Raw genomic sequence first — 23,738 nt, forward strand, 5'->3', positions numbered from 1 at the left:
TTATTCTTTATGTTATTAAATTGTAAGGGATTATGTTAAATAATAAATATTTTTAGATTGTTTTTTTCTTATATCCTCATATCATTTCAAACTTTCATTAGTAAACATGTCTCAACAGTAGAAACTTAATTATAAAGTCATTCTTGCTATTAATGGACAGTGTGCAGAAAAAACATTCCTGAAATATTAGAGGGGTCCTTTTATGCTCATTTTAAGGTTCATTATTTTATTTTGTCTTTATTTTTCTCATACTACTTTTCACCCTCTGTCTGAAACCAGAGCGCAGTCTTTTCTGATTGGTTAGCTGGCCGGCTCTGTTGTGAATGGTCACCCGCTTAGAGATGTCCCGCCCCTTAGCCTATCACGTACAATGTGTTGGAGCGCTAGCCGGTATAAGCGTGAGTGTTAAAAGGTTATGTCACTTTGTTGCGTCAGTAAACAAAGTAGTCCAATGGAGACCTCAGGCAGGGGGTTGAGGTTGTTTGCAAGTTGAACATTTCCAACGAAGACAGCATTGTAGTTACAAGTTTGTTTTACAAACATTTTGTTTGTATTTACATTGATTTTTTTCCTTCTTGTAGAAGTTAAGTATTATGACTTATGTCAGAGAAACTCAGCCAACCTTTATCACAACGCATTTAGCATATCAGGGCTCCAAGGTCACGGTATGTAAAACAAAATGATATGATGGGTGTACAGACACATTAAAGCAACTAGTAATTGCGTTGCAAAGGACACAAAGCAACTGCCAAAGCAAATGCTCCTCCACATGTTATGGATGTGCGAGGAGGTGGATGAAAAACCGACTGAGGGTGTTAAGGGGTTGTGTGAAATAATATATATACCCAAGCTAACATTCTGCTAGCATTCTGCTCTCCCCCTCTGGAAATAGAGACTATTCAGGCTTGTTATAGGCTTCTAAGAGCTGCCTGGAAGCCTGTCATTTCACATTAAAGTAGCCTAGCATTACTGCTTTCATGGATTTAGTTCTCACTGGACAGCCAATGATATATTTATGTATAGATTTGAGATGGAAGGCAGACAGGGTTGTCTTCCCATCCCACATTAGCTTTTATATGTGTGTGTGTGTGTGTGTGTGTGTGTGTGTGTGTGTGTGCGTACGCATATACGTGAGCCCTTGTTTGTGCCTCACTGGTACAATGCATTTCCATTATAAGGCACATGCCACCTTGTGTTATGTTGAGCTGAGCTGTTGGCTGCTACTGTGACTGTCACATCTATAGAGGGGAGAGGAAGGGGATATTTCCTGTTTAGATGCCACCAATTTCCTCTTCATGCATGCTGCACACACACATAACACACACCCACACACAATTGATAGATTTATTATAGCGTGTCAGGAAAGTGCAGGCTTCACATTTCAGCAAAATGGACCCATTTGGCGGGCGAACGACTGCACCCCCCACCACCTTACTCTTCTCAAGCCCCACTCCCAACCACCCCACCCATCCAGCCGGCGTGCCAGGCCACTCAGCCGAATCGGGAACGGCACCAAATACATGTTTCTGTCACAAGCTTCGTGTCAGCTTTTTTACATGAGCAGGAGAAATGGGGAAGGAACGGGTCATTCTGACAGTCGGAATCACTCTGTGTGAATCTTAAATGTTTAACGGCCTTAATGGGCCTCCAGAAATAGATGCAGTGCTAATGTCCTCTGACTCTAGGAAAAGGGGAAAGAATGTGTCTGCCCTTAGTGTGTGTGTGTTTGTGTCCCTGGGAATTTGTGTGTTAGGGGCGCGCGCATGTCCGTTTGTGTCTGCGGCTGCTTGTGTGTGCGATTCAAATGGGCTTAAGTGAGGGATTCGCGCATGCAAATGAAGCCACTTAAATCTCGGTCCTTCTCTCCCTCTATCTCAAAGGACACCCTATTCTCTATTTAGAGCACCACTTTGACATCAGCCCTATGGAGGCAAGGCCCTATGGGGCTTTGGTCATAAGTGGTGCACTGTGGACTGTAAAAAATCATCCACATTTGATTTAGATAATCTCTCTTCCTTAGACATATCCACAGCAAATCTTCAACAAGCTCCTCACACACTCAACATAACGCATGGTACAGCTTGAGCATTAAACATAACCTTTTCAAAGCTGTTCAATATTGCGGGATTCCTGGCACTGGGTACTTCCAGACAGCATTTGCTGCCTTACAACAGTTAACCATCTCCCAGCATGGTTCCTCTTCTCCAGACAGACTCTGACTTAGAATATTGATCTCACTGCTCGCTGTATCCTTACCCCTCAGACAATCCATACTAAACGTATTAGCTGCGGAGAGAGCTACAATGTCCTCTGCAGCTAATCATATTTAGCCACAGAGAGAGGTATCTTTAAAGAAGAAGCCAATTTTCAGGGTGAATTGGGTGATGAGGCTGTGCAACATCAAAGGGTGGGCTTCAGAGGCTGGCATATTAGGAGACCATTTAGGTTCATCTCGAAACATTAGGGCCTTCAAAGTGTTCTGTGTTGGCTTACACAAGGACACCGCAAAAGGTCTTATATGCAGGAATCATTTGGATTCGGCTTGGGTGATTTCTGATCATTCCTCCTTCCACTGAACTCACACACACAAATGCACGCAGGCATCATACAGGAGAGCATCACTGATTGTTGAGTGGGGGCAATCAAAGGCTTTGATGCTAATCAGAGCTCTCTGTCCTGCCAGTTCGGGATGATGGCGGAAATATACAATAGAAGAAAGGTTTTATGGCAGATGCCCAGTGCCTGGTCTTGGTAATTGCTCTCTACCTCATTCATTGGGTAGCAGGGGATAGAAAAATCAGCCTCGAGTCAGGGGAAAGGGCTTGCATACTGGCTTGTGTGTTACATGTAATGAGCTTTGGATTTGGGTCCCCATCATGCATGGAGTTTTCCCCCTAATCTGCTAAATACTTTGTGAACCATTCATTACATTTGTTTGGGTTGATTCACACTCTGCTACTTCTATAATGATGACAGTAGGACTTTGTTTGGTGAGATCTCCAGCAAAGCGCTTTGATAACACCTGCGCCGCTTGATGCAGCGAGAGTATTCCTGGCACTCATCTCCTCTCTTGGTAGGGGGGCCTGCCGGTGATGTGTATTTTTCTAACCGTTGATTTCTCTGAATGTGCTCTGAGTGCTTCTGTGTTCATCCCCGCCTGTCTCAGCTCTATCCAGAACCTTCTTGGACATATGTACTTTCGCTTTTAGATTTTTGAGCGAGTTTTTCGAGGCAGAGAGGAGAGTTTTTGACATTCTGTCTCCATTGTGATTTCTGACTGTGTGTGTGTGTGTGTGTGTGTGTGTGTGTGTGTGTGTGTGTGTGTGTGTGTGTGTGTGTGTGTGTGTGTGTGTGTATGTGGGATGACAGGCTGTTGTTCGGCCTCCTGACAGACAGTTCCATTAAATCATGCTGCAGTGGTAACCCGCAGTGACAGGACGCCATCGCCTCCCTGGGATTCCTTCATCAGGGGCTCTCATGCGCTTAACGAGGAAGTAAACATGCTAAATTGTCTGTTGGAGATGAAGTGAAGAGGCTGTCTCGATGTTGCGTGTCACGTGCCATGTCCACACATCTCAGTTTGAAGCAATTACACAGCGAGAATGCACGGCTAAGAGCCATCTTTGTTCCTTAGATGAAAAAAAAACCTGCCTTAGCATGTGTTTATGAGAACAGACACCATTAATGTTAAAGTTTTTTAAGCCAACAAACACACTATCCTGGGATGGAACATTTGGAAACACAAACACGAGCCTTTACTGTGGTTAGAAACTGCAGACTCTCTCTGGCAAGATAGTTGGCACCTGAGAAAATGTGAAGACTTATGCATGTGCAGTAATATTTTATGCATTGGACAGTTCTGAAAAGCTTTAGAAATGTTTCTCAGACCACAGCCACTCTGACAGCTCTCCCCTTTGTGACTTTCTGACGATTGCAAATAGTTCTGCAGACAATTATCTTCAAGGACAGCGGTGCTATTGTTGCAGGAAGGCCATGCAATAATAAATGCAGCTCCTTTGATGACTCCTGGAATAAACGAGTGCTGCATTTTGAAGATGCTGTTTGTTGTTGCGAATCTTCCTGCAGGATTGAGTCTGCCTTGGAGCTGCATGGTGAGAAAACACCGAGTGGATTTTGAAGAGGTGTTGAGTGCAGGGGATGATGGCTCTGCCTGTTCCTTTTAAGGTTATTTTAAGCCGCAGACCTGCAGGGTGTATGCGGTGTGTGAGTGTGTGGTGTGCGTGTCAGGGTTGTGTTTTAATTAGAGAGACAGGAGTGTGTCCTTGGGCTGCCGCAGAGGGTCAGGAGAACCTGGTAGTCTGGGAGAACGGTGGCTGGGACAAGTCTGGCAGGCTTGCTAAACACCCATTACCCAGACGTGTAGATGCACTCAAGAGCGCGTGCATCATGCCCACACCGGTACACACCCGTGCACACACGGACGCACATACGCGTCCCGGTGTTGGCGCCATTCCTGTTGGCCAGCGATACCATGGTAACTGAGCAGCCTGCATCTCCATGTGTTCCATGGCCTTCCCTCGATTCTGAAAGCAAAATTACCAATGGCACTGCTCTTGGGAGACAGGAGAGAGGTGGGCAGATTGAGAAGGGCAGCAGGAGGTGGAGTGGAAGGAGCAGGGGGAGGTTGAGAGGGAGGTGAGGGGAATTGAAAGAAGAAAAGGTTGAGAGGGGAGAGGGAGGAAGTATCTGACATTTATGTTCCTGGCCAGCAGAAAATGCCAGTTCAGGCTGGCATCTCTCTTTCATTCGCTGTCGCTGAGTCCTGCCTCCCTCTGACCCGTGGCTTTGCCTCCCACACCGAGTTCCACGCCTTTCGCCCCACTCGCGCCACCTTCCACCGGTCTGCACTCCTCTCATTTCCCTGCATCAACGTCTTTGCGTTTTTCATATGTCTACCTCATGACCTCTGGCTTTCATCCAGCTATTTCTTCATCTCCCTGTAGTCATTTCCATATCACAGGCCCTCACCTATGCCACATCACGCCCTTCTTTCGTCAGCTTTTCCTCTTTGATCCTCCACTTGTGAATCCTCTTTAACTTCCCTCCTTGTCCCTCCCATACCTGTATTTCCATCGCCTCCTCTTTCCTTTTCTCTCCCCTGATAATCACCTCCTTTTTCCCTTCCCCACACACCTCTGCTGTGCCTTGCCCGGGTCCCAGCTGATGATGGGACTCATAAAGCCTCCCAGATGAGGCGATAGCTAATGGCTGTTGAATAATGCATGGCGGGCAGGATTTAGAGAGCCCAGTCTATTAGCCTGACCAAATACTCTGGGCTTTTATTAAAGACCAACACTTACAATTACAAACTACATTAAGGCTGGGGTCCTGTCTCAGCCCCCCCCCCCGCCCCCCTCTCTAGCCATTCGTCGTTGTCTCCTCGGTCATGGCTGAGGTGGAATATTATCTTTTTGCTTTTTAAGATTTTATAGCCTGGAGAAACTGACCCTCTTAGAAGAGGTCGCTCACAGTCTTTTCTCGTTGTTGTGCGTTTTTTTATGTGATTGTGTCCAAGGTTAGTGGCCCTTTTAGTCACAGTTGTGGATAGAAAAAAAGATTGGTGAGGTTGAGGGCAGTAGTGTCACATTTTCACTATTGGTGGTTGGTATAAAAATGAAGAGTGGATGCGTAGGCTTTTTATGTTCTTCCCCTGGTGTGGATTGTTGGTTTTTGTGGCTGTTTATAAGATACATAGGTGCTTGATGCGCTGTGTTCACATCTGTATTGCGCCCTCTGCCCCACTGTTGCAGAATTGTCATCATCTTCTAGATGGATTTTGCTGTAATTTTCCCTGTGCTGCTGCAGATGAGGCTCCCTCGCACATCAGCCCACATGATTATACACAAATGTTAATGGATGCTAATAGCAATAAGTGTTTGGAAGTGTGTGTCCTGTAAGTGGCTTCTGAATAGTCATAAAGTGTTGTTAGCTAATGGCTATCTAAACATCCCTCTACCTGGCTATATTTAAGTGCACACTTAGCTGTCTCTCTGTAATAGCTTATTGACTCATCTTCTAATTTTGAGATTCATCTTGCATTTGATTATGCATGTCTGCATATTCTTGACAAGTTTGCAGAGTTGGGTATTTGTGCGGCACATAGGTTTTTTTCTGATCAGCACTTTAAAGCCGACATACAGAAAATATTATTCAAATAATACTTAAAAACAACAGATATTATGATGTCACAAAAAGATTCACAACCATTGAAAAGCATATTCAACGTGTTTTTGCAAATAAAAGGACTCTTATCTACATTCTGAAAGGTTTTGAGGGTTTTTGATGAGACTTCGGTATATTTTCCACTTAAAATCCATCCACTTGATTTTTGTAAAGTGCTTCAGTTTCCAAGCTGAGAGAACCAGATGCCCAACATAATTTCTGCGAAAATTGTATCTACTAACACGGTATGGTTACCGGCAAAGTTTTCCCTAGAATATACACTCAGTGTGCGGAATATCTTGACATGATGTGCCTTATAATGAATAATACTATAAAGTCTGTCAAATTTAAATAATAAGCGTACTATTGTCACACTTGCATGATCTCCAAAAATTGGGACAATCTATACGTTTTAAAGGAGGGCTATTATGCTTTTGGGTGTTTCCCTTTCCTGTAGTGTGTTATATATATTTTTGTGCATGTATATTGTCTGCAAAGACTAACCCCCCCCCCCCCCGCTTCCTACCTGAAACGCCTCCATTGGACTATTTTGTTTGCTTCTGTAACATAATGACATCACTATGTAAAACCCCGCTTCTATTGTCTAGCTCCCCAACACATTGTACGTGATAGGGTAAGGGGCGGGACCTCTCTAAGCAGTTGACGAATCACAACAGAGCCGGCCAGCTAACCAATCAGAGCAGACTGGGATCTGGTTTCAGACAGAGGGTGAAAAGAGGTGCTGCAGCACAGGCAGTATGAGAAAAATAAAGACCTTTCTGAATGTTGAAGCAAAGAAACATGTCACAGTACAGGCACATAAATTAGCATAATTGGGCCCCTAAAACTGTATGCATCTCGTTTGTGTCCTGTTGAGATATATTATATATTTTTTCCTCATTAAAACTTTTGTGGGATTTTTTTTCTCATATCTGCTCTGAGGGTCTAATAACTGAAGGTGTCTTCTCCTGCACTGATTGTAAAGCACCCTGAGGCATATTTTGGATTTGTGAAATTGGGCTTCAAAAATAAAATTGACCTGTCTAAAATGAGACCGTAGTCCTAGGATCAATGGTCAGCTTGCAGTCCTGTCAACCCATGAGTTTGGTTTTTATATGCTGACAGATCTTTAATCATGTAATTCAGCTAACCAGGGGGACATCCAGGCCAAGTCAGAAAGGAAGTAGACACCATAAGGGATGATATATTGATGCCAGCGAGATCAACACATAAAGTGTCTACCCTAAACCTTTGATCCATCTCCATATCCGCCATCTCGGTCCCCCTCTGAGTGTGGCGTCTGGAGAGCGAAGTGATTATGTCTGATCCACACAACGATCTGATGAAAAGCTGCAACTTAATTTGTGGCCAAAAAACACCATGAAATACCACTTCCTGTTTATTTGTCTGTGAGTGTTTCTTTGTCTGTCTGGCTGATGTTTATTCAGTCTGATCTCCTGGATGACCCGGCTGCCAGCCAGTGCTCCTCAATACACTGCGCTCTCTACATATAGTTATCTCTAAATGTCACTGACTTTTAAACCATGCTTACCACTCTGTGTTTCAAATCACACACTTATGAAGCTTTATCTCAATTAGAATTTGCTCACCACAGTTGCGTATCAATATTAACGAGCTGCCTTTTCCTAAAAAGTTAAGTGTATCTGATTTGGATCTGAGGTGGAAAATGAGGTAAACAACACCCAGTCGACAGCGTTTAAGTGAAAAACCCATCTCTCCTTTGGATTACATAAAAAGTTATACAGTGTAGTACTTCCTATGGTTATTACAGTATGTTAGTGTGGCAGAAAACTTAATTCCTAATTCGATACTTGACTTAAAATGAGGAAATATTGATTTCTTTTTTTTGTTGTGAGTTACTAAAAATGAAGAAGTTATTGAATCCTGAAACTGAAGCGAATCAATAATGAATCACAGCTGAAACGGATCGTATCGAATGAGGTTTGCATTGCGTTTATCTGTGTCATGCATTGGATGGATCACTAACCGTCTGCGAGGGAGATACACACTTTTTAGAAGGCTTTTGGCAAAACGGAGTTGTGCTTTCAGCTTCAGTAAGAGGGTCACTAAATGTCTTGTTTTCTTCTTCATTCATCAAAGAAGCTACTTGAGTTTAATAAGTGGAGGAGACGTCTACGGCAGCCTGCTTAAAGAGAAATCATGTCCTCCAAAAGACAGAATGAAAAAGTGTTGGTCAAAAGGAGAGGTGAGCACATACTGTAGCTTTAAAGGAGATATTCTGATTGCATTTACACCTTTATACGAACATGGATGAAAACCAGCGCTTGAAAAATGTGTGTGTATGTGTGTGTGTTCACCGTAGGCAGACAGCAGAGGTCTTATCTTGGTTAACGGTATCCCTCTGTCTCTCTGGAGGCACGCAGGGAGCAGAGGGCAACTGCAGTCTGATGCGGGGCATCTGTTCCCACATTTGTTAAACTTCCCCTGCTGTGTGTGCGTCGTTTTAACAGAGAGATAGAAAGAGACAGACGTTGGAAGAGTGCGGAGCGTGTGCGCACGTCGTGATCGGTGTGATAGGTGCGGTCGGTGGAGTGGAACGGCAAGGTGTTGTTGCAATAGAGGGCAAGTGCCGACTTGTCATTGGTCTGTGTTAATGCTGACCCGGGGCGGTGGCTGCACTCACCTCATTGACCGCAAGATGGCCGCCAGCCGAGTCCGCAGGTGGTGCTGGAGGCACATATCTTTCCTCTTATTCCCTCCCTCTCTTCCCGCGCTCTCTTTGTACCTTTATCTCTCTCAACCATCTATTATACATTCCTGTCGGAATACCAAGCAGCCCCTCATCCTTTCTGCTATCCCTCCCGTCCCGTATTCGCACATACGTACCTGTCCTCCTGGTGCATACACACTGTATATGACTGAATGCCTTGCTCTCCATACAGTTCTCTCAATGGGGACATTACATGCATAATCTACTTCATAATAAGGCTCTAGTTGGCCCCGGATGCCTGGTTAAAGAAAGGAAGGGAGATGTGTTAATTAGACTCATTTACAGCAGCAGCTAGTAAAGAGCAGGACCCCTTCACAGATGACCTGCTTCTCCTTGAGAAGGGCCATGGAGTTACTGATCAAAGTCTCACATGGCCACACATAACCACCAGAGACATTGAGAGGTGAGTGAGGTGGTACCGGTGGACTTCTTTAAATCCAGAGCAGCGCTGGTAGATGTAATGGGAATGGGAGCGAGCGTGGTATTGAAATAGTGTCTCTGGTGTGCCATCATCATGATGGAAAGCTTATAGTACCCTGATTTATGACTGCTGCGGAGAAATGAGTGCTTCATAAAGATTTGCCGCTGGCTGAGATGGAGTAATCAGTGAAGTGATCTGACTTTGGTGGATTACAGTTCTCAACGAGTTGCAAAGTCAGTTGCCATGCCTTGACTTTGTCTGTCGGACAATGCACGTGGCAGGAGTTGGAGGCTGACTCTGGCCCTCTGTCAAGGTCATATGGATTAGAAATGATTGGGTTTCCAATACTCTACTGGGGAGTTCTGCATGATGAATCATCATTCTGTTCCAAATCGACACCAATTAAGAAGGGTTTGTTTATTCCGCTGTGGGACATGCTGTGGATGGGAACAAGCATTTTCACCCCTTTTTTTCTTCTTCTCACGAGCAACACTGTGGCAGGGATTAGGATAATGTGTATCTGTGTGTGCTTCCTCGTGCACTGCGGGGTTCGTATTTGTCTGGCGCCTGCGGATTTGCGTTTATTTGCACACTTATATGTGTGTGTGTGTGTGTGTGTGTGTGTGTGTGTGTGTGTGTGTGTGTGTGTGTGTGTGTGTGTGTGTGTGTGTGTGTGTGTGTGTGTGTGTGTTGGCACGTGCATTTCCACAGTCATGTCACTCAGTGTTTACTGTGTGGACCTGCTCTGTTTATGTCAGTAGCGCCATGTCTGTAAGGCATGCTATATGAAAAGTGAGGTTGAGAAGCCCAGTGCCGGAGTCAGTGAATTCATTTGCATTCATTCCAGCGCCTGTCTCTCCTCAGAGCCCATTCTAATTACCAGCAGCTCAGGTCTGCTACAACACTGCGCATACTCTCCCTCTCTCTCCCTGGGTGAAAAAATGGGCTGCTGGTGGTGCATTCCTGTAGCTTTGATACTAGTCTCTCTTTAGCCTGCCAGGAATCTCTTCATGTTGCTTTGCTTGCTGTCAAGCCCAGGCACTTTCTCCTGTTTTAGTGACGGAGTCGCAGGAAATATAGTGCATGCATGTGTGGGCAAGCGAAAAACCTACATATTCTGTGTGTGCTTGTTGTGATTGTTTCGGGGTTGAGGGACTTGCATACTGTGGAGGAGAGAGAGCAAGGAAGCAAAGTGGAAAAGAATCACAGCTCTTGTAGAAGATGAATGTGCGCACTAATCTCCGTAATGGCCGTTGTGGTGCTTCACCTCCTGAGTCTCTAACACCTTGTCACGCCTTCTTCCTGGTAATGCAAATTCTTACCAGGACTAATAACTCACATGACATCACACCGCCACGCTTGGGCATGCTCCAAAGCTTTTCCATCTACTCATGTGCACACATGGAGATATGACATGCACCAACGCACACTCACCAACACCTGCAGAGCTCCATGGTAGGTGGCAATGACCGGGCACCCTGCAGCAGTGACAAGGTCAGGAAGGATCAGGACACTGCTGTGCTCTCACAAGAGATGAGCTGAGCTCAGCTAGCTGCTGTTTCACTACATATACAGCAAACCTGCATCGGTCTCATAAAGTGGTGCAGGATTGAGTCCTAAAACTCCAAAAAGAATGAACCTTTTACATCTTCTGGTTCTCTCAGAGTCAACATGTTTTTAAAGGTGTTTTTAGTCAGACTCCTAAACTAGGATCTGTGGTTAATAAGCTGAAGAGATTTTCACATTTTGTTCAAGGACATCAGAAACATCAATGAACACCCACTTGTGAATGTCTAAGGCTTATATGTGTCATACTCATGTTCTCTACAATAACAGAATTATAATACTAAACGCCATCATATAGTCCTAAAACAATGGAAAGATCCCATTGATTTGTAATGCATCAATAAATAAAATCATATATATTATTCTGAAATGGGCCAATCTGCATAATGGGTAGTTATACTTTTGGTAATTTAAGTAGATTTTGGTGCCAATGCTTTTTTACTTTTATTTAACTAACATTTTGAAAGCAGGACTTTACTTACTCTGGTACTTCTACTGTTATTCAAGTACAAGATCTGAGTACTTCTTCCAATTCTGCATATTTACATAAATTATATAAATATTATATAAATAACTATGAAATGTTAAATATATACTTGTAAGTGTGAAAGTGCGAGTCTAACTGTGTCATCACAGTGCAGGTTGTTATGAGTATTTCCAGGTCAGCCTACACTTCATCACTGCAGCAGTCTTTTGCAAAGCATCCAAAACTCATTTAGATTCCAAAACTTTGCTGTGGTACCTCCTGTCTGTGAGACATCTGCGGATTAATTACACGTTTTTAACAGATCATTTGTAGCGCAGAACCGAAGGAGGGTGCTCTTCTGAAAATGTAATTTGAGCGCGGGCCCCTGCAGTGAAGTGTTGGTAAGCCTCTCGCTGTAGAGCTCAGGAGGTTTCACGCCATCTCCAGGGAAATGCTACTTTCAGAATCACCTGCAGCCTAAACATGATTGTGGAGTTGCTCCGGAGTTGTTTTTGAAGATGTGGAAACAAACAAGCAATTACACAAATATGCACATAGATATACACTCGATATAGACGCACATGCCAATACACATTCAGAGAGTCCTGCGGTATGAAGAAGCCCAATGATGCATGGCTGCTAATTATTAGGCTCTGAAAATCGACATTATGATAGGGAAAAGCTTTTAAAGCCTTGGTTTCTTCATTTGTACTTTTCTTTTGCTTCAATTGTATAACATGATTGTGTTACTTTGTCAAAAGGAGAACCTACCGTTTATCCCTGTGTCTGAAGAGATGAATCATTGGCTTTTTAAAATTCTAATTGCTGTCTCAGGGTCCGGTGTCATCAACGTGATTATCAGCATTTCTGCTGCCATCGCTGCTATTTTCATCATCATTGTTACCACAGTTATTACCGATGCTATCGCCATTATCTTTGTTATTTTCATCCCCACCGGCGCTATTATCAGTAACTTTTTATTCATGTCATCGTGAGGGGCCAGGATCATTAGCAATATTACTCCCCGTTATCGTACATTCACTATTGTTATTATCGGTATTACCATCCTTCGCACCAAATTCATTAGCGGCCAGCCAATGAAAGGAGTCATATTAGAACTTATTATGTCTGATGAAGATAATGTGTTATCTCCTGGACAGGAACTCTGTTAAGACAAAGACAGATGGTCAGCTAGGGTAAGGATCCCATCTCATTACTGCAGAAAAGAAGAACAAAACCCAGTGAGTTCTAATTTCAGTTGTCTGACCTTTTTATGGGGTTAATTATTTATTTCATCGAAGCACAGTGGAATAAACTTTGTGGCAATTTAATGCAAGTCAATTAAGAAGCGAGATAGATGAAAAGCTATCCTGGGGGAAATTATTAAGCTTTTATTTTTAGAGTGGGGTGGATGATGTGGGTTTTTTTTTTCGCTGGGACCTGTCCAACAATACTGTTAAATGTTTTCTAAAGCGATCACATTCCTCTGTCAGACAGGCAGGTTTGATATTGTCGAGGTCAGGCTCTATGGATTTTATACGGCTTCCCTGTAATAAGAAATTAACTCTGCACTAGAGCGCGGGGCACAATAACAAAGAGAGGGGAAGTGTGTGTTAGGAAACACACAGGGAGTGAACAATAGGAGAAGGCCTGGTAAATATTAGGCTTTCATATTATTGGGGCTCATCTTTTTGTGGTCTAGTACACAGCTAATGTAAAGGTCTGTTCTTATTAAAGGAGCTATACATTGCATTGTTGCAGCTTTCACACTTTACGAACCGGACAAAAAGTATTGAGGATTGCAGAGAACTTGTTATGTTATAGTCCCTTTGCAGGATTACACATATTTTTATTGGACCCTCCCCTAAAGTCAAGAAAACTCTCACATAAACATCCAAAACGATATAAAAATGAATAACAAATATGACAGAATTGTGAAAATACAGCTACTTTCGTTGCTAAAAACAGTAATTACAGCCATCAGGTGACTGCAGAGAGAAACAGGCTGATTTTGATGAGAAAATAAACCCTGGAAATGTGGATGGCTGTCTTCTGCACATGGCCAAAGAATATAGCAGTAGCACACAAAATATGTCCCATTTGTGTCGTATATCTTTTTTAATAAACATACACGTTCTCCGGAAAGAACTCCCAAAAACAAAGACTCCTCTCTCCTTTTCTCACCCCTTGCACCTTTCATACTGTCCCTTATTATCCATCATTACTAAACTTTATCACTTTATATTTCTTGCATTTTCAACTTCAAGGACATTTGCAGGTAATGCCGAACATCTGGCAGGCACATCCAGACTGAAAGTAGAACAATTTAATGACAAGCGTGACGGGCGTTCATGAACACGACTATTTTACCAACATGATTCATTTTTACAGCTTCATGCTTGTTAATATCCCTTTTTGAGAGAGTCCCACCATGAAGACAGCTCAGTCATTTGTGGGGGTGTGTGTGTGTGTGTGTGTGTGTGTGTGTGTGTGTGTGTGTGTGTGTGTTTGTGTGTGTTTGTGTGTGTTTGTGAGTGTGTGTGTGTGTGTGTGTTTGTGTGTGTTTGCGAGTGTGTGTGTGTGTGTGTGTGTGTGTGTGTGTGTGTGTGTGTGTGTGTGTGTGTGTGTGTGTGTGTGTGTGTGTGTGTGTGTGTGATGAGTCATTTTTTCTTCTCTTATTGCATTAGTATGACTTGGCTTTAAATGTCTAAATTGCTATAAATACTTCATATCTGTGCTATATTTGGTTCCATCTCACCTATAGTAATGCATTTTTAATACTTGGCCCTTATACCGGTTACCTTTTACATTTCCCATTAAATCCCCCCAGATCTCCCTTCCGCTGGCTGCAAAACGCTTTTCATCTTATTTCGATTATGTAACCAAAAGCTGACGATTCCAGGAAAAATATCTCATAAGCGACTTTCCAAATGTGTCTTTTTTCGAGAGCTAAGTCCTGGAGGAATTTCAGGACAGAGGATGTCACCTGGAGCTGTAATGGCCCCTTCCCTGGCCCCTATCTACCCCCCACAGAGTTGATTTGATGTTTTGAACTCCTGGCTGGCTCGCCAAATTTTGCACGGCCCCTGCCCTACATTGCCATGCCTATTTGGGTTACATCTACTATTTAACACAACATCACAACTTGCGTGTTGTGATGTGACTTTGTGCGAAAATGAGAGAGGAAGAGAGAGTTAGCAAGTGTTTCTCTGCCAATTGTGCGTTTGTGCGAGATGAGAGCAATTGAGTCAGTTTGTGGATCTTTGGGAGTGCCGGAGACCCAAAGCTGCCTCAGCTAAGCCTTCTAAAGCACCATCTGGCAGCCCGGGCCCCTGTGTCACCCTACTCACCAAGATTACATTCTCCCCTGGCACTCGATCCCTGTCTTTTTCCCTCCCAACCTGTCCACTTTATGCTCTCTCCACTTTTTCCGTCGCCAGGAAACACAAACTTAGCAAGTAAAGTTGCGGGGATTGTATCCCTAGAGCTGTAAGATTTCCGGTTAACTTAAAAAGTCAGAATTAAAAGGAACTACAGGTAGAAATACTTTGGAGTTATTATTTTGGACTAAATACAATTGCGAGGTTAAAATGCATTTCTTATTTTTCCCAATCTCTTCGCATTGTATGAGTTTTTGGAATGCAGAGACGTTCAAATAGATTTATAGCTATATTTGTACATTTCTCCAGACACATTAATAACATCCTAATTTATAACAAAACTGTTTTCAACATGCTCATGTGAAAACATTGTTATAAACCATTTCAGAAACTAACCCTAATGATGTCATTTGGGTTATTTTGACTCCATTACCAAAATTGCAGGTGTGTGGCCTCACCTATACTGACTCAAACGTTTTTTAATGGTGATATTGAAACTTTTATGAAAGAAAAATGTGCTGAGTGTTGCCATTAATATCTAAAATGAGTTTTCAATAATGTTGATGTGTTTTGATTAAATGACACACCTCAGGCTGGCAGGTGAACGCTGTGGTGTGACAAGAGAATTTGTCAGCGTTGTAGAAACAAAAAAATGCTTTTGCAGAAATGTTCACAGTCATTTACAATTTTTTAAATAAAAGAAACGGAGTCAAGTTGAGGTCAACAAAGTTGCATTCAGTACAAGTCTAAAGTTGATTTCATGCCTCAAGCGCAAAGTGAAAGTTTCCAAGTTGAGTGCCTGGCTCTGGGGATGCACTGCATGGTAGTTTTTTAGATGAAAAAGAACATGTCTTTTGTAACAAATGCTAAAAACATACACTTGCAGTGTCTAGGAAAAAAATGCTGTAAGCAAGGGATTTCTGTTTGGACTCTGAGGACTCCCAGTTCGGCTACTGATGAATCAGACTGCGAAAAAGGGGAAGCGCCACTTAAAGCTCCTGGTGCGATTCAATGACACACGATGTAGTAGTGCTCTAAATATGTTCTGTCAGTTATCCCTAAGCATGTAATTTTTAACTCAGAGGTGGTTAAGACAAAAATAACTTAATAATATAATTATAACTCTACATCCATTAGTTTAGACTAAATAGCACCTCCAGGTGATGACACCAATACATTTCCTGTCATTTTACTAGGTCTTTATGTAGGCAGCAACAGCACACTGATGTGCTGTGAAAGCCGTTTGATGCTGTGTGGCGGAGACAGGTTGTGTTTCTCTATATTACAATGCATTATATCTCTCAGGGGGGAAGTCACTTATTAAAGGGGACATATCGTGCTTATTTTAAGGTTCATGCCTGAAGTCTGTGTTTCTGTTAGAACATGTTTACATGCTTCACTGTGAAATAAACACGTTATTTTTAACATACTTTCTGTGTGTGTATACTTGTAGTCAACGTTTGTCCAAAACACTCAGTTTTAGCACATGTCTCTTTAAGGGCTAGCGGGAAAAATATGGTGCAACAAAGCAAAGGTATTTCTCAAACCGTGGGGGAAGATGTTCAGTATATTATCATTAGCATGCGTATGTCCCAGTTTCTGGATTATTAGGCGCTCAAAATGTATATGCACATGCACTGGAAGAGTGAGTTTTTCATTAAATGTCCCCTTTAAGACGTATTTAACGCAGAGTATAAATTTGACACATCCACAAACAACACGTTTCAGTTATTCTTTAACAGAAACATCATGACTGTGCTTAAACATATCACACTTATGCGCAAGTGGGAAATGTGCATCTTTGCAGGAGTCCCAGAACAATAAACACCAATGGCAGGAGGAGTACATTTAGTTGGAACTCCCTGCATGTTTCTTTGGAATCATAAAATAAATATATGATGTTGTGAGTAATGGCTTGTCACGAGTAAAGAAGAGATAATTTCATTGTGTCAGCATGCAGAGAAGGAGGCAAATATATTTTTATTACATACTATGGGAATGTGACAAAGACAATTTAGCCATGTTGGAAGATCAATAAGCGGCAATGTGTTCTTGGAAGATGAAAAACGTGTCATTTGCTCAAAGAGCATTTTGACAGGGTTTACACAGTCATTTTGGAAATACTACTGTCAAATATGCAGATATATAAACACAGACACACACGCAGAGGAAACGTCATAACTGCTACTTTAAAATTGTTCAGAAGGCCATTTGAGCCGGACAGATGGCATCATGGATAAATTACTGTGGAAATGTTTATAGGCCTATTTACAGAACTATTCCTGCCCTGCCGAAGCTTTCCTACAACACCGCCACAATATACATCTTGTAAATGTGAATTTCCAACAACTGAGAGTCATAAAACCTGATGTGCTATGTGGTATGTCAATGAAACATTGGCGGATATGATACATAGTGCAGTTGCTCACATGTCTGTGTGCAAATAGCGACAATAATTGAGTGTGAAGAGCTCAAAGGAATATGACTTTGAACATTGCTTAAAATGTCACTGCATGTGCGCAGATTTAGTATTATGAATATGTTGGTGATAACAAGTTCTATAACTGTTTCCCGTCAGTATTTAGAAAAGATGTTGCCTCAATTTTAGTTGTAATGGTAATTGAAGTGCAGGAGCATGCAGGTGTTATGCTGGCAGAAGACACTGTAGAGAGCTATTATTTAATTCCTTATTTTTCCTCAATTTTGGCAAGAAACATGAAATGTGTTCTCTGGTTTTGTCTCAGTAAGACTTACACTTGAATTGGGAAGAGTGTGGTAATCTCCCAGGTGGGTTGCATTTCAAGATGCTAAATTATTGCTGACATTTTGGCAGCAAATAGACTTGTGGGCCAATACTGTCTGTCTACCATATTCTGGATTCCCTTACAAAAGGTTCAAGGCTAACGTTACATTCATTGTCAATACAGCTGGGCAGTTGGTCTTTGGGGACGACAGGATTTACCGCGCTGGTAGAACCGCGCTGCAAACATATGGCGTGGGCTGCCCGCCTAAGCACTGATAACTGATGTCCCAGGATCTTTGATGTACACTCATGGATGTATACGGATGCATGGAAATAAATGCAATAAAGCAGCTGAATCTGCAGTCACACACACAGACGCACATTCACACATCAAACAAACATATGCACGCTCATTGCAGTCGGCAAAACTGTAATTAGCCCGTTCTCGCTGTTGGAATACTCTCTGAACGGAGAGAGATAGCAGGAGGGAGGAGGAGAAGGGGCAAGGGAGAGTTATAGGGGAAGGGAATGATAAATGATGGATCGAGAGAGCTCCAGCTAGACCCCGAGGTTAGCAGTGTGAGGGAGTTACAGCTGGCTAGCTCATTTCGTGGAGCTACAGATCTCATAATAAACATCACATGGGTAGTTTGGGCTGGCGGCTGCAGATTAAGCCGGAGCTGTTAGCTCTTTAAAGACTGCTCAGTGTTGCAGACAGCCAAGAGCCTATTTATAGGGCTGCTGGAAGTGTATCAAAGCAGGTAGGAAGGGAAGGCACTGGACAGGAACAGTTTTCAAGCTGATTTATGTCCCTCAATCAGTGTAATAACAATAAACTGTCAACTAACACGCCACTTTTATTTGTAATTTATGGTATGGCTCTCCTAATAAAGCTGTGTTTATTTCTCCCCTGTCGCCTCCCTTCCCTTCCCTCCTCTCCTCCCTCCTCCTTCTTGTCTTCTTGTCTCCGCGCAGAGCTGCCCAACAGTCCAGGTGGTCAGTTCACATTTCGCCCGCTGCCCCCGCCTCCACCCCCGCCCCACGCCTGCACTTGTGCCCGCCCGGCGCCATACACTCAAGTCAGCCTGCAGAGGAAGACCATGCCGACGCGCTGCCAGGCCAGTCAGGGTGGCCAGGGGGCAGACACAAGCTCGGGCACAGATCAGGCACAGCTTCACAACAGCTGGGTGCTCAACAGCAACATTCCCCTAGAGACCAGGTAAGAGAATGCAACACATGTCCCGTAAAGGTTATTTTTCAGTTTCTTTTAAAACGAGTTAGCAACAAATAGGGCTTCATTCCAAAAGCTTTCAGCTCAAGCTGTGGGATTTTGCAAAGAAAACCCTTCAAACAAAAAATATCTTCAAGGCATAATGCAACATAATGTCACTTGATTAAAGAAATGTCTTTAATCAAGTGACATTATGAGGCTCATTAGATTAAATCAAATAATTTCTGCAGGAGCTGGCACACTTTCAAAATGTTTTTAGAAAATCTGAGCTTAATGTTGAGGAATGAATGTTTAACTAAAGGATTTGATATTGTGGACGTGTTTTTCTGTTAGAGAGCAGAAAGTGGAACACCACAAAGGCCTCTGGGGTATTATTACAGGACTTTGCAAACCATCAAAGTCGTAACGCATCCCTCAGGTTTTTTTTATTCCTCTCATTTTTCTAACCACCCACTGCCAGCTGATTTACCAAAGGACCAGTATCTGAGTTTCTACTACCTAGAATATAAGTTAGCTGAAATCCTCTTTTCAGGAACACCTTGAGACTCCACTTCCAGTTGTTGTACCCAAGAGTTGTTTTTTCCCCCTCTAAATGCTTGGCGAAGAGCTGCTGGAATTTCATCCCTATCAAACTGAATTAAGCATCTGCTTGCTGCATAAGTAATAATTGATCAGAGAATTATTTAGGAGATCCTCATTTGTGAGGCTGATTTGGAGAGGAAGCAGCAAGGTGCAAAAGAATAAGTTTGCATGTTTAATGAGATCTCGGTGTGCCAGCTGAATTCTGGTATTATGAGTGGTTATGAGATTGGCAGGCTGCCACACCAGAAGAAGAGGATTTAATAAGTTATGCATTAGGCCATAATTAGATCTTACCTCATTTAAAGGAAAGGAAGAATAAAATTAGATTCAGTGACAATTTAAATTCATCACTGACCAGACATGACTATCAATGTAAGCGACCTGTCAGAAGTGTGTCGTAATTACAGAGAAAATCTATGTGTTATATTTGCTTTAAATGCAATTCACACGTTTCAAAACAAAATTTGCCAAACATACTGTACAGAAGTGTCACGAAAGAGAGATGTGATTATAAAACAGAATTTCTACAGTTGCATTATATTGCTCAGAGAGGAAGTGTGTTCACGAACATATCATGCTTATTATTCATACATATAGTCAGGTTTCCTTAACACCTAAAGGTCACGTCTTATACTGTATTTCAAGAATATATCATAGGTCTCAGATATATACAAAATATCTCTGAAGTTTTTCGCTCAAAATACCAAACAGATCATGAATTATAGCATGCCATAAACCCCTCTGTTTCAGCCCTTCTCCAGAAGTACTGATTCAGTGTCTGTAGCTTTAAATGCTAATGTGCTGCTGCGGGCCACGCCCCTTTGCAGAATTGTTTCTGGCTCTTGTTTCACAATGTCCACCGTTAGAAACTTAGCGGTGCAAGGGTTAATTTATGATCCTGAATCCGACCCTGAGCAACAGCAAAAGCCAGAGGCTGAAGTTAGAACTTTGCGCATGCAGCTCAATGTCTCCGACTAGTCTTCTGAGACATCCTGCTGAAACCGGTGGCCAAAAATACATAGACACACACAGGTGCTGCGGGAGGGGAATCAGGTAAGAGGGTGGGCAGGGGCTTACCGTGCTTGGTTTGTTGCTAATGTGGTACAACCCACAAAGGACCTCAAAGATGAATTTTTGTAACGTATGAACCCGAAAACCTAACTCAACATGTTTTTGAGCAGCTTTCACATATTTGGATCAGGAGGGAAAGAGATATAACATATTTTGCTGACACTTTTTGAGTCTCTTAACACATAGGGTAGACTAGAATATATATATTCAATACATTAAAAAGTACATTTTGCATAATAGGGGACCTTTGAATGTTCTCATACTTTCTGTTTGAATATACTTGTATTTAACCAAGCTAATATTAAAAAGCAAAGTCTGCTCTAATTGGCTAGCATGGAAAATATGGTGCACCAAAGCATAGGTATCTAATGGGGGGCGATGTTCAGATGTTAAGTATATTATAATTAGCATGCATGTATCCAAGGAAGGGCGTTTAATGCCATGTTTTTTGATCAAGCCAGCAAGCAAAAGAACTGCCAAAATGTGGCAAAAAATAAAGAAGTCTCAGTCAAAGAGAGATGTGATTATAAAACATAATTTCCGCAGTTGCTTGAAGTAATACATATCTGCGATTGGGACTTTAAAGACAAATAGGTTTCGTTTGATAGTGTGCTATTAGTTCTGAAACAAGAAATGTAATCACATTCATAGTCAATAGAATAATTGTCCCCTCATACTATAATTCAGACATTATTGGCTCTTTTCTATCTAGCTTCTGGCAGTGGGGAACACACCAAAAATGACTAAGTCTTCATGGCTTAACTGTTTTGGGTAGTATTTAATATGCATGCGCCCTCCTCTCTCCTCTGTCACATTCCCAGATACACTATTAATCTAATGATTCATATTTTTTGCTCTCACCATGATGCTGCTGCTGCTATCAGCTCAATCTCAGGCGTGTGAGATTAAAGATTTATCATGTATTTACAAACTTGACACGGGGGATCGTGCGCATGGAATTACAAGTGATTCTGTGACCTCAAAGAAAATGTGTACAACATCTCTCGTTGTCAAGCGCACTTCTATTTTCCTCGAAGCGCATTTGATAAATCCGTATTGAAACGTATTGACGATGCGTCAGCAGAGATTAAGATTGTTTGAAGTGTGCATGGATTTCCTTTTCAGCTGCATATCTGTTATGTTTCTGGAGAGGCCAGCCTGTGTGAGGGGAAGGATGCAGATATGGATATTCAATATATCTAACCGGGTCGCATACTGGGTGTGTTAAGAGGCGTAACAAATGTTTGGGACTGTAATAAATTGACCGGAGAACAGCCTTGTTCCCCTTCCTCCTATTGCTTAGAAGGGAGAATATTTGAACCACACTCAGTTGTAGAATGTAATGTATAAAGTACATTTATTCAAATATTGAACTTAAGTACAACTTTGAGGTACTTGTACTTGATGTACATATTAGTTTTTCACTTCATACATTTCTTCAATATATTTTGTAAGCCAATATTGTACTTTTTACTCTGCTGCTTCATCTGACAACTTTATTCACTTTACACATTTAGAAAAGCTAATACAAAATATGATGCATAAATACTTTACCAGCTGTGATAGACACATATAGATACATCAGTAGTTATAATCTAGCCATTTATTTCTCTGAACTGGGCCGTTACGCTTAATGACTACTTACTTTCACTTAAGTAAGAATTGAATGCAGGACTTTTTACTTGTAAGAGTAGTTTTACATTGTAGTATTGCTACTACTCAACATTTAGCTTTTATTCACAGAATGCAAATTACAGTTTTTTACCATTAAGTATCGCTACTGATACTTAAGTATAAAAGTGGGGTACTTTTTCCACCATTGGTGCTGCTACACATCTAAAATAAACGTCTATACACACAAGTACGGAATATCTGCATTCCCCTGTTTCCTGTGCACGTAGGCCTCCACCTGAACACACACAAACACATATCCAGGTAGAGACAGCCTCTGGGCCGTAGACTTCGACCTCCCGGAGAGAGGGAACTCTCATTTTCTTCCTGTCTCGGGGGAAATCTGCCCTCTGATATGAAATCAGAGCTTCCTGGGTGTCGCCCCTGGATATTGTCTGAGAAGATCAAAGGCAGGCAGCCAGGAAGAACAGTGAAGCATTTTTAAAAAGCATCACACAAGAAGAATGGAGTTCCACACGCGTTGACAAATACAATTTCTTCAGCTGGATTCTGATCCCTTTTGCTCGGATCCGCCTTCAGCAGAGCAATAAAAGCACCTCAGTGGACCCAACCTGTGTACTGGCCTCACAAATGTGAAAATGCTCACCCGTATTTGACATCTTTGCGTGTATGCGTGTGTCTTGTGTGGGCAAACTCTGAGCCAAGCTATTTTCCTCTATGTGTGTGCGTGTTGTGTCCTAAGTTTATCTCTGGCCTTTACAGAGTTGAACTGCCATTGACCCTTAGGTGTGTTGTTGCTCCATGTGCATCCTGCTGTGTCCCCCATCTGACTCACCGCTTTGAGCAGACGCTTGATGGGTGGGCGGAGGGAGGGGGTGGACAGTGAAGGATGGATGTCATCTGACTCAAGTTAAAGGGTCGCATTATAGACACATGGGAAGAAATAGAAAGATAGAGACTGAATGGCTTGATATATGAACAAATAGATTATTTCAGTAAGGAATATGGAAACGAAAAGGAGAGGGGGTTGATTTTATTTTATATCGTCATTCCAAAAAGTTTAAATGTTAAGAATAGTGTTAAACTTTCACTAGCAAATATGTTGATTTATTCTGACTTTCTCGAAATGGTATGGAACGTTATTCTCTACATTTTGCGGTCATTATCAGAATGCAGAAAAAATGTGAGATGTTTTTAATGCGCTGAAACATTCCTCAATGTCTATCTTTTTCCCTGCTTTTGTTATATGTACTTTGATTTAATACATTTTCCTCTTTTTGTGATGCTCTAATGCATGTTTTCCCTTATGTAAAGCACCTTAATTAGCGTCTACACTCCTATAGAAATAACTCTGTCTCGCCCTGCCTTGAGATAGTTCCAGCAGTTCCTATAGGCAAATCATTATGTTTAAAGAATGTTCTTGTAATTTGCATGACACAAGGGCTGTGCTCTGCTTTATTCTGTCATGCAGCATGATAGGGAAACTCATTTCTAAAAACATTCACCCCACCGGCAGACTTTTGCCCTTGTTCTTAAAGTAAAATCCATCTTCAAGCCTGCATAGGAGAGTCAAAGACGTCAGAAGATGGATGTGTTTCTGCCGTGTGTGAGGGCGAATGGCTGAGGTGCGGGCTGGATGTAGTCTGTTGTCCAGCGACACTGTCAGTCTGCTGTCTGGCCCCACTTTAATGGCCTGTCCTCTGAGGGCCCT

At 42.3% G+C, this 23,738-nt stretch overlaps 1 protein-coding gene across 1 annotated transcript in view; it reads left to right on the plus strand.

Annotated features, from left to right (window-relative positions):
* Positions 1-23,738, plus strand: part of tenm1 (teneurin transmembrane protein 1) — a 199,075-nt gene that overhangs the window by 38,116 nt on the left and 137,221 nt on the right. The window contains 1 exon segment of the mRNA XM_063876353.1: positions 18,487-18,730. Within this exon segment, the coding sequence (XP_063732423.1) occupies positions 18,487-18,730 (244 nt within the window).

Source organism: Eleginops maclovinus, chromosome 23, assembly GCF_036324505.1.
Source record: "Eleginops maclovinus isolate JMC-PN-2008 ecotype Puerto Natales chromosome 23, JC_Emac_rtc_rv5, whole genome shotgun sequence".
NCBI classification, from domain to species: Eukaryota; Metazoa; Chordata; class Actinopteri; order Perciformes; family Eleginopidae; genus Eleginops; species Eleginops maclovinus.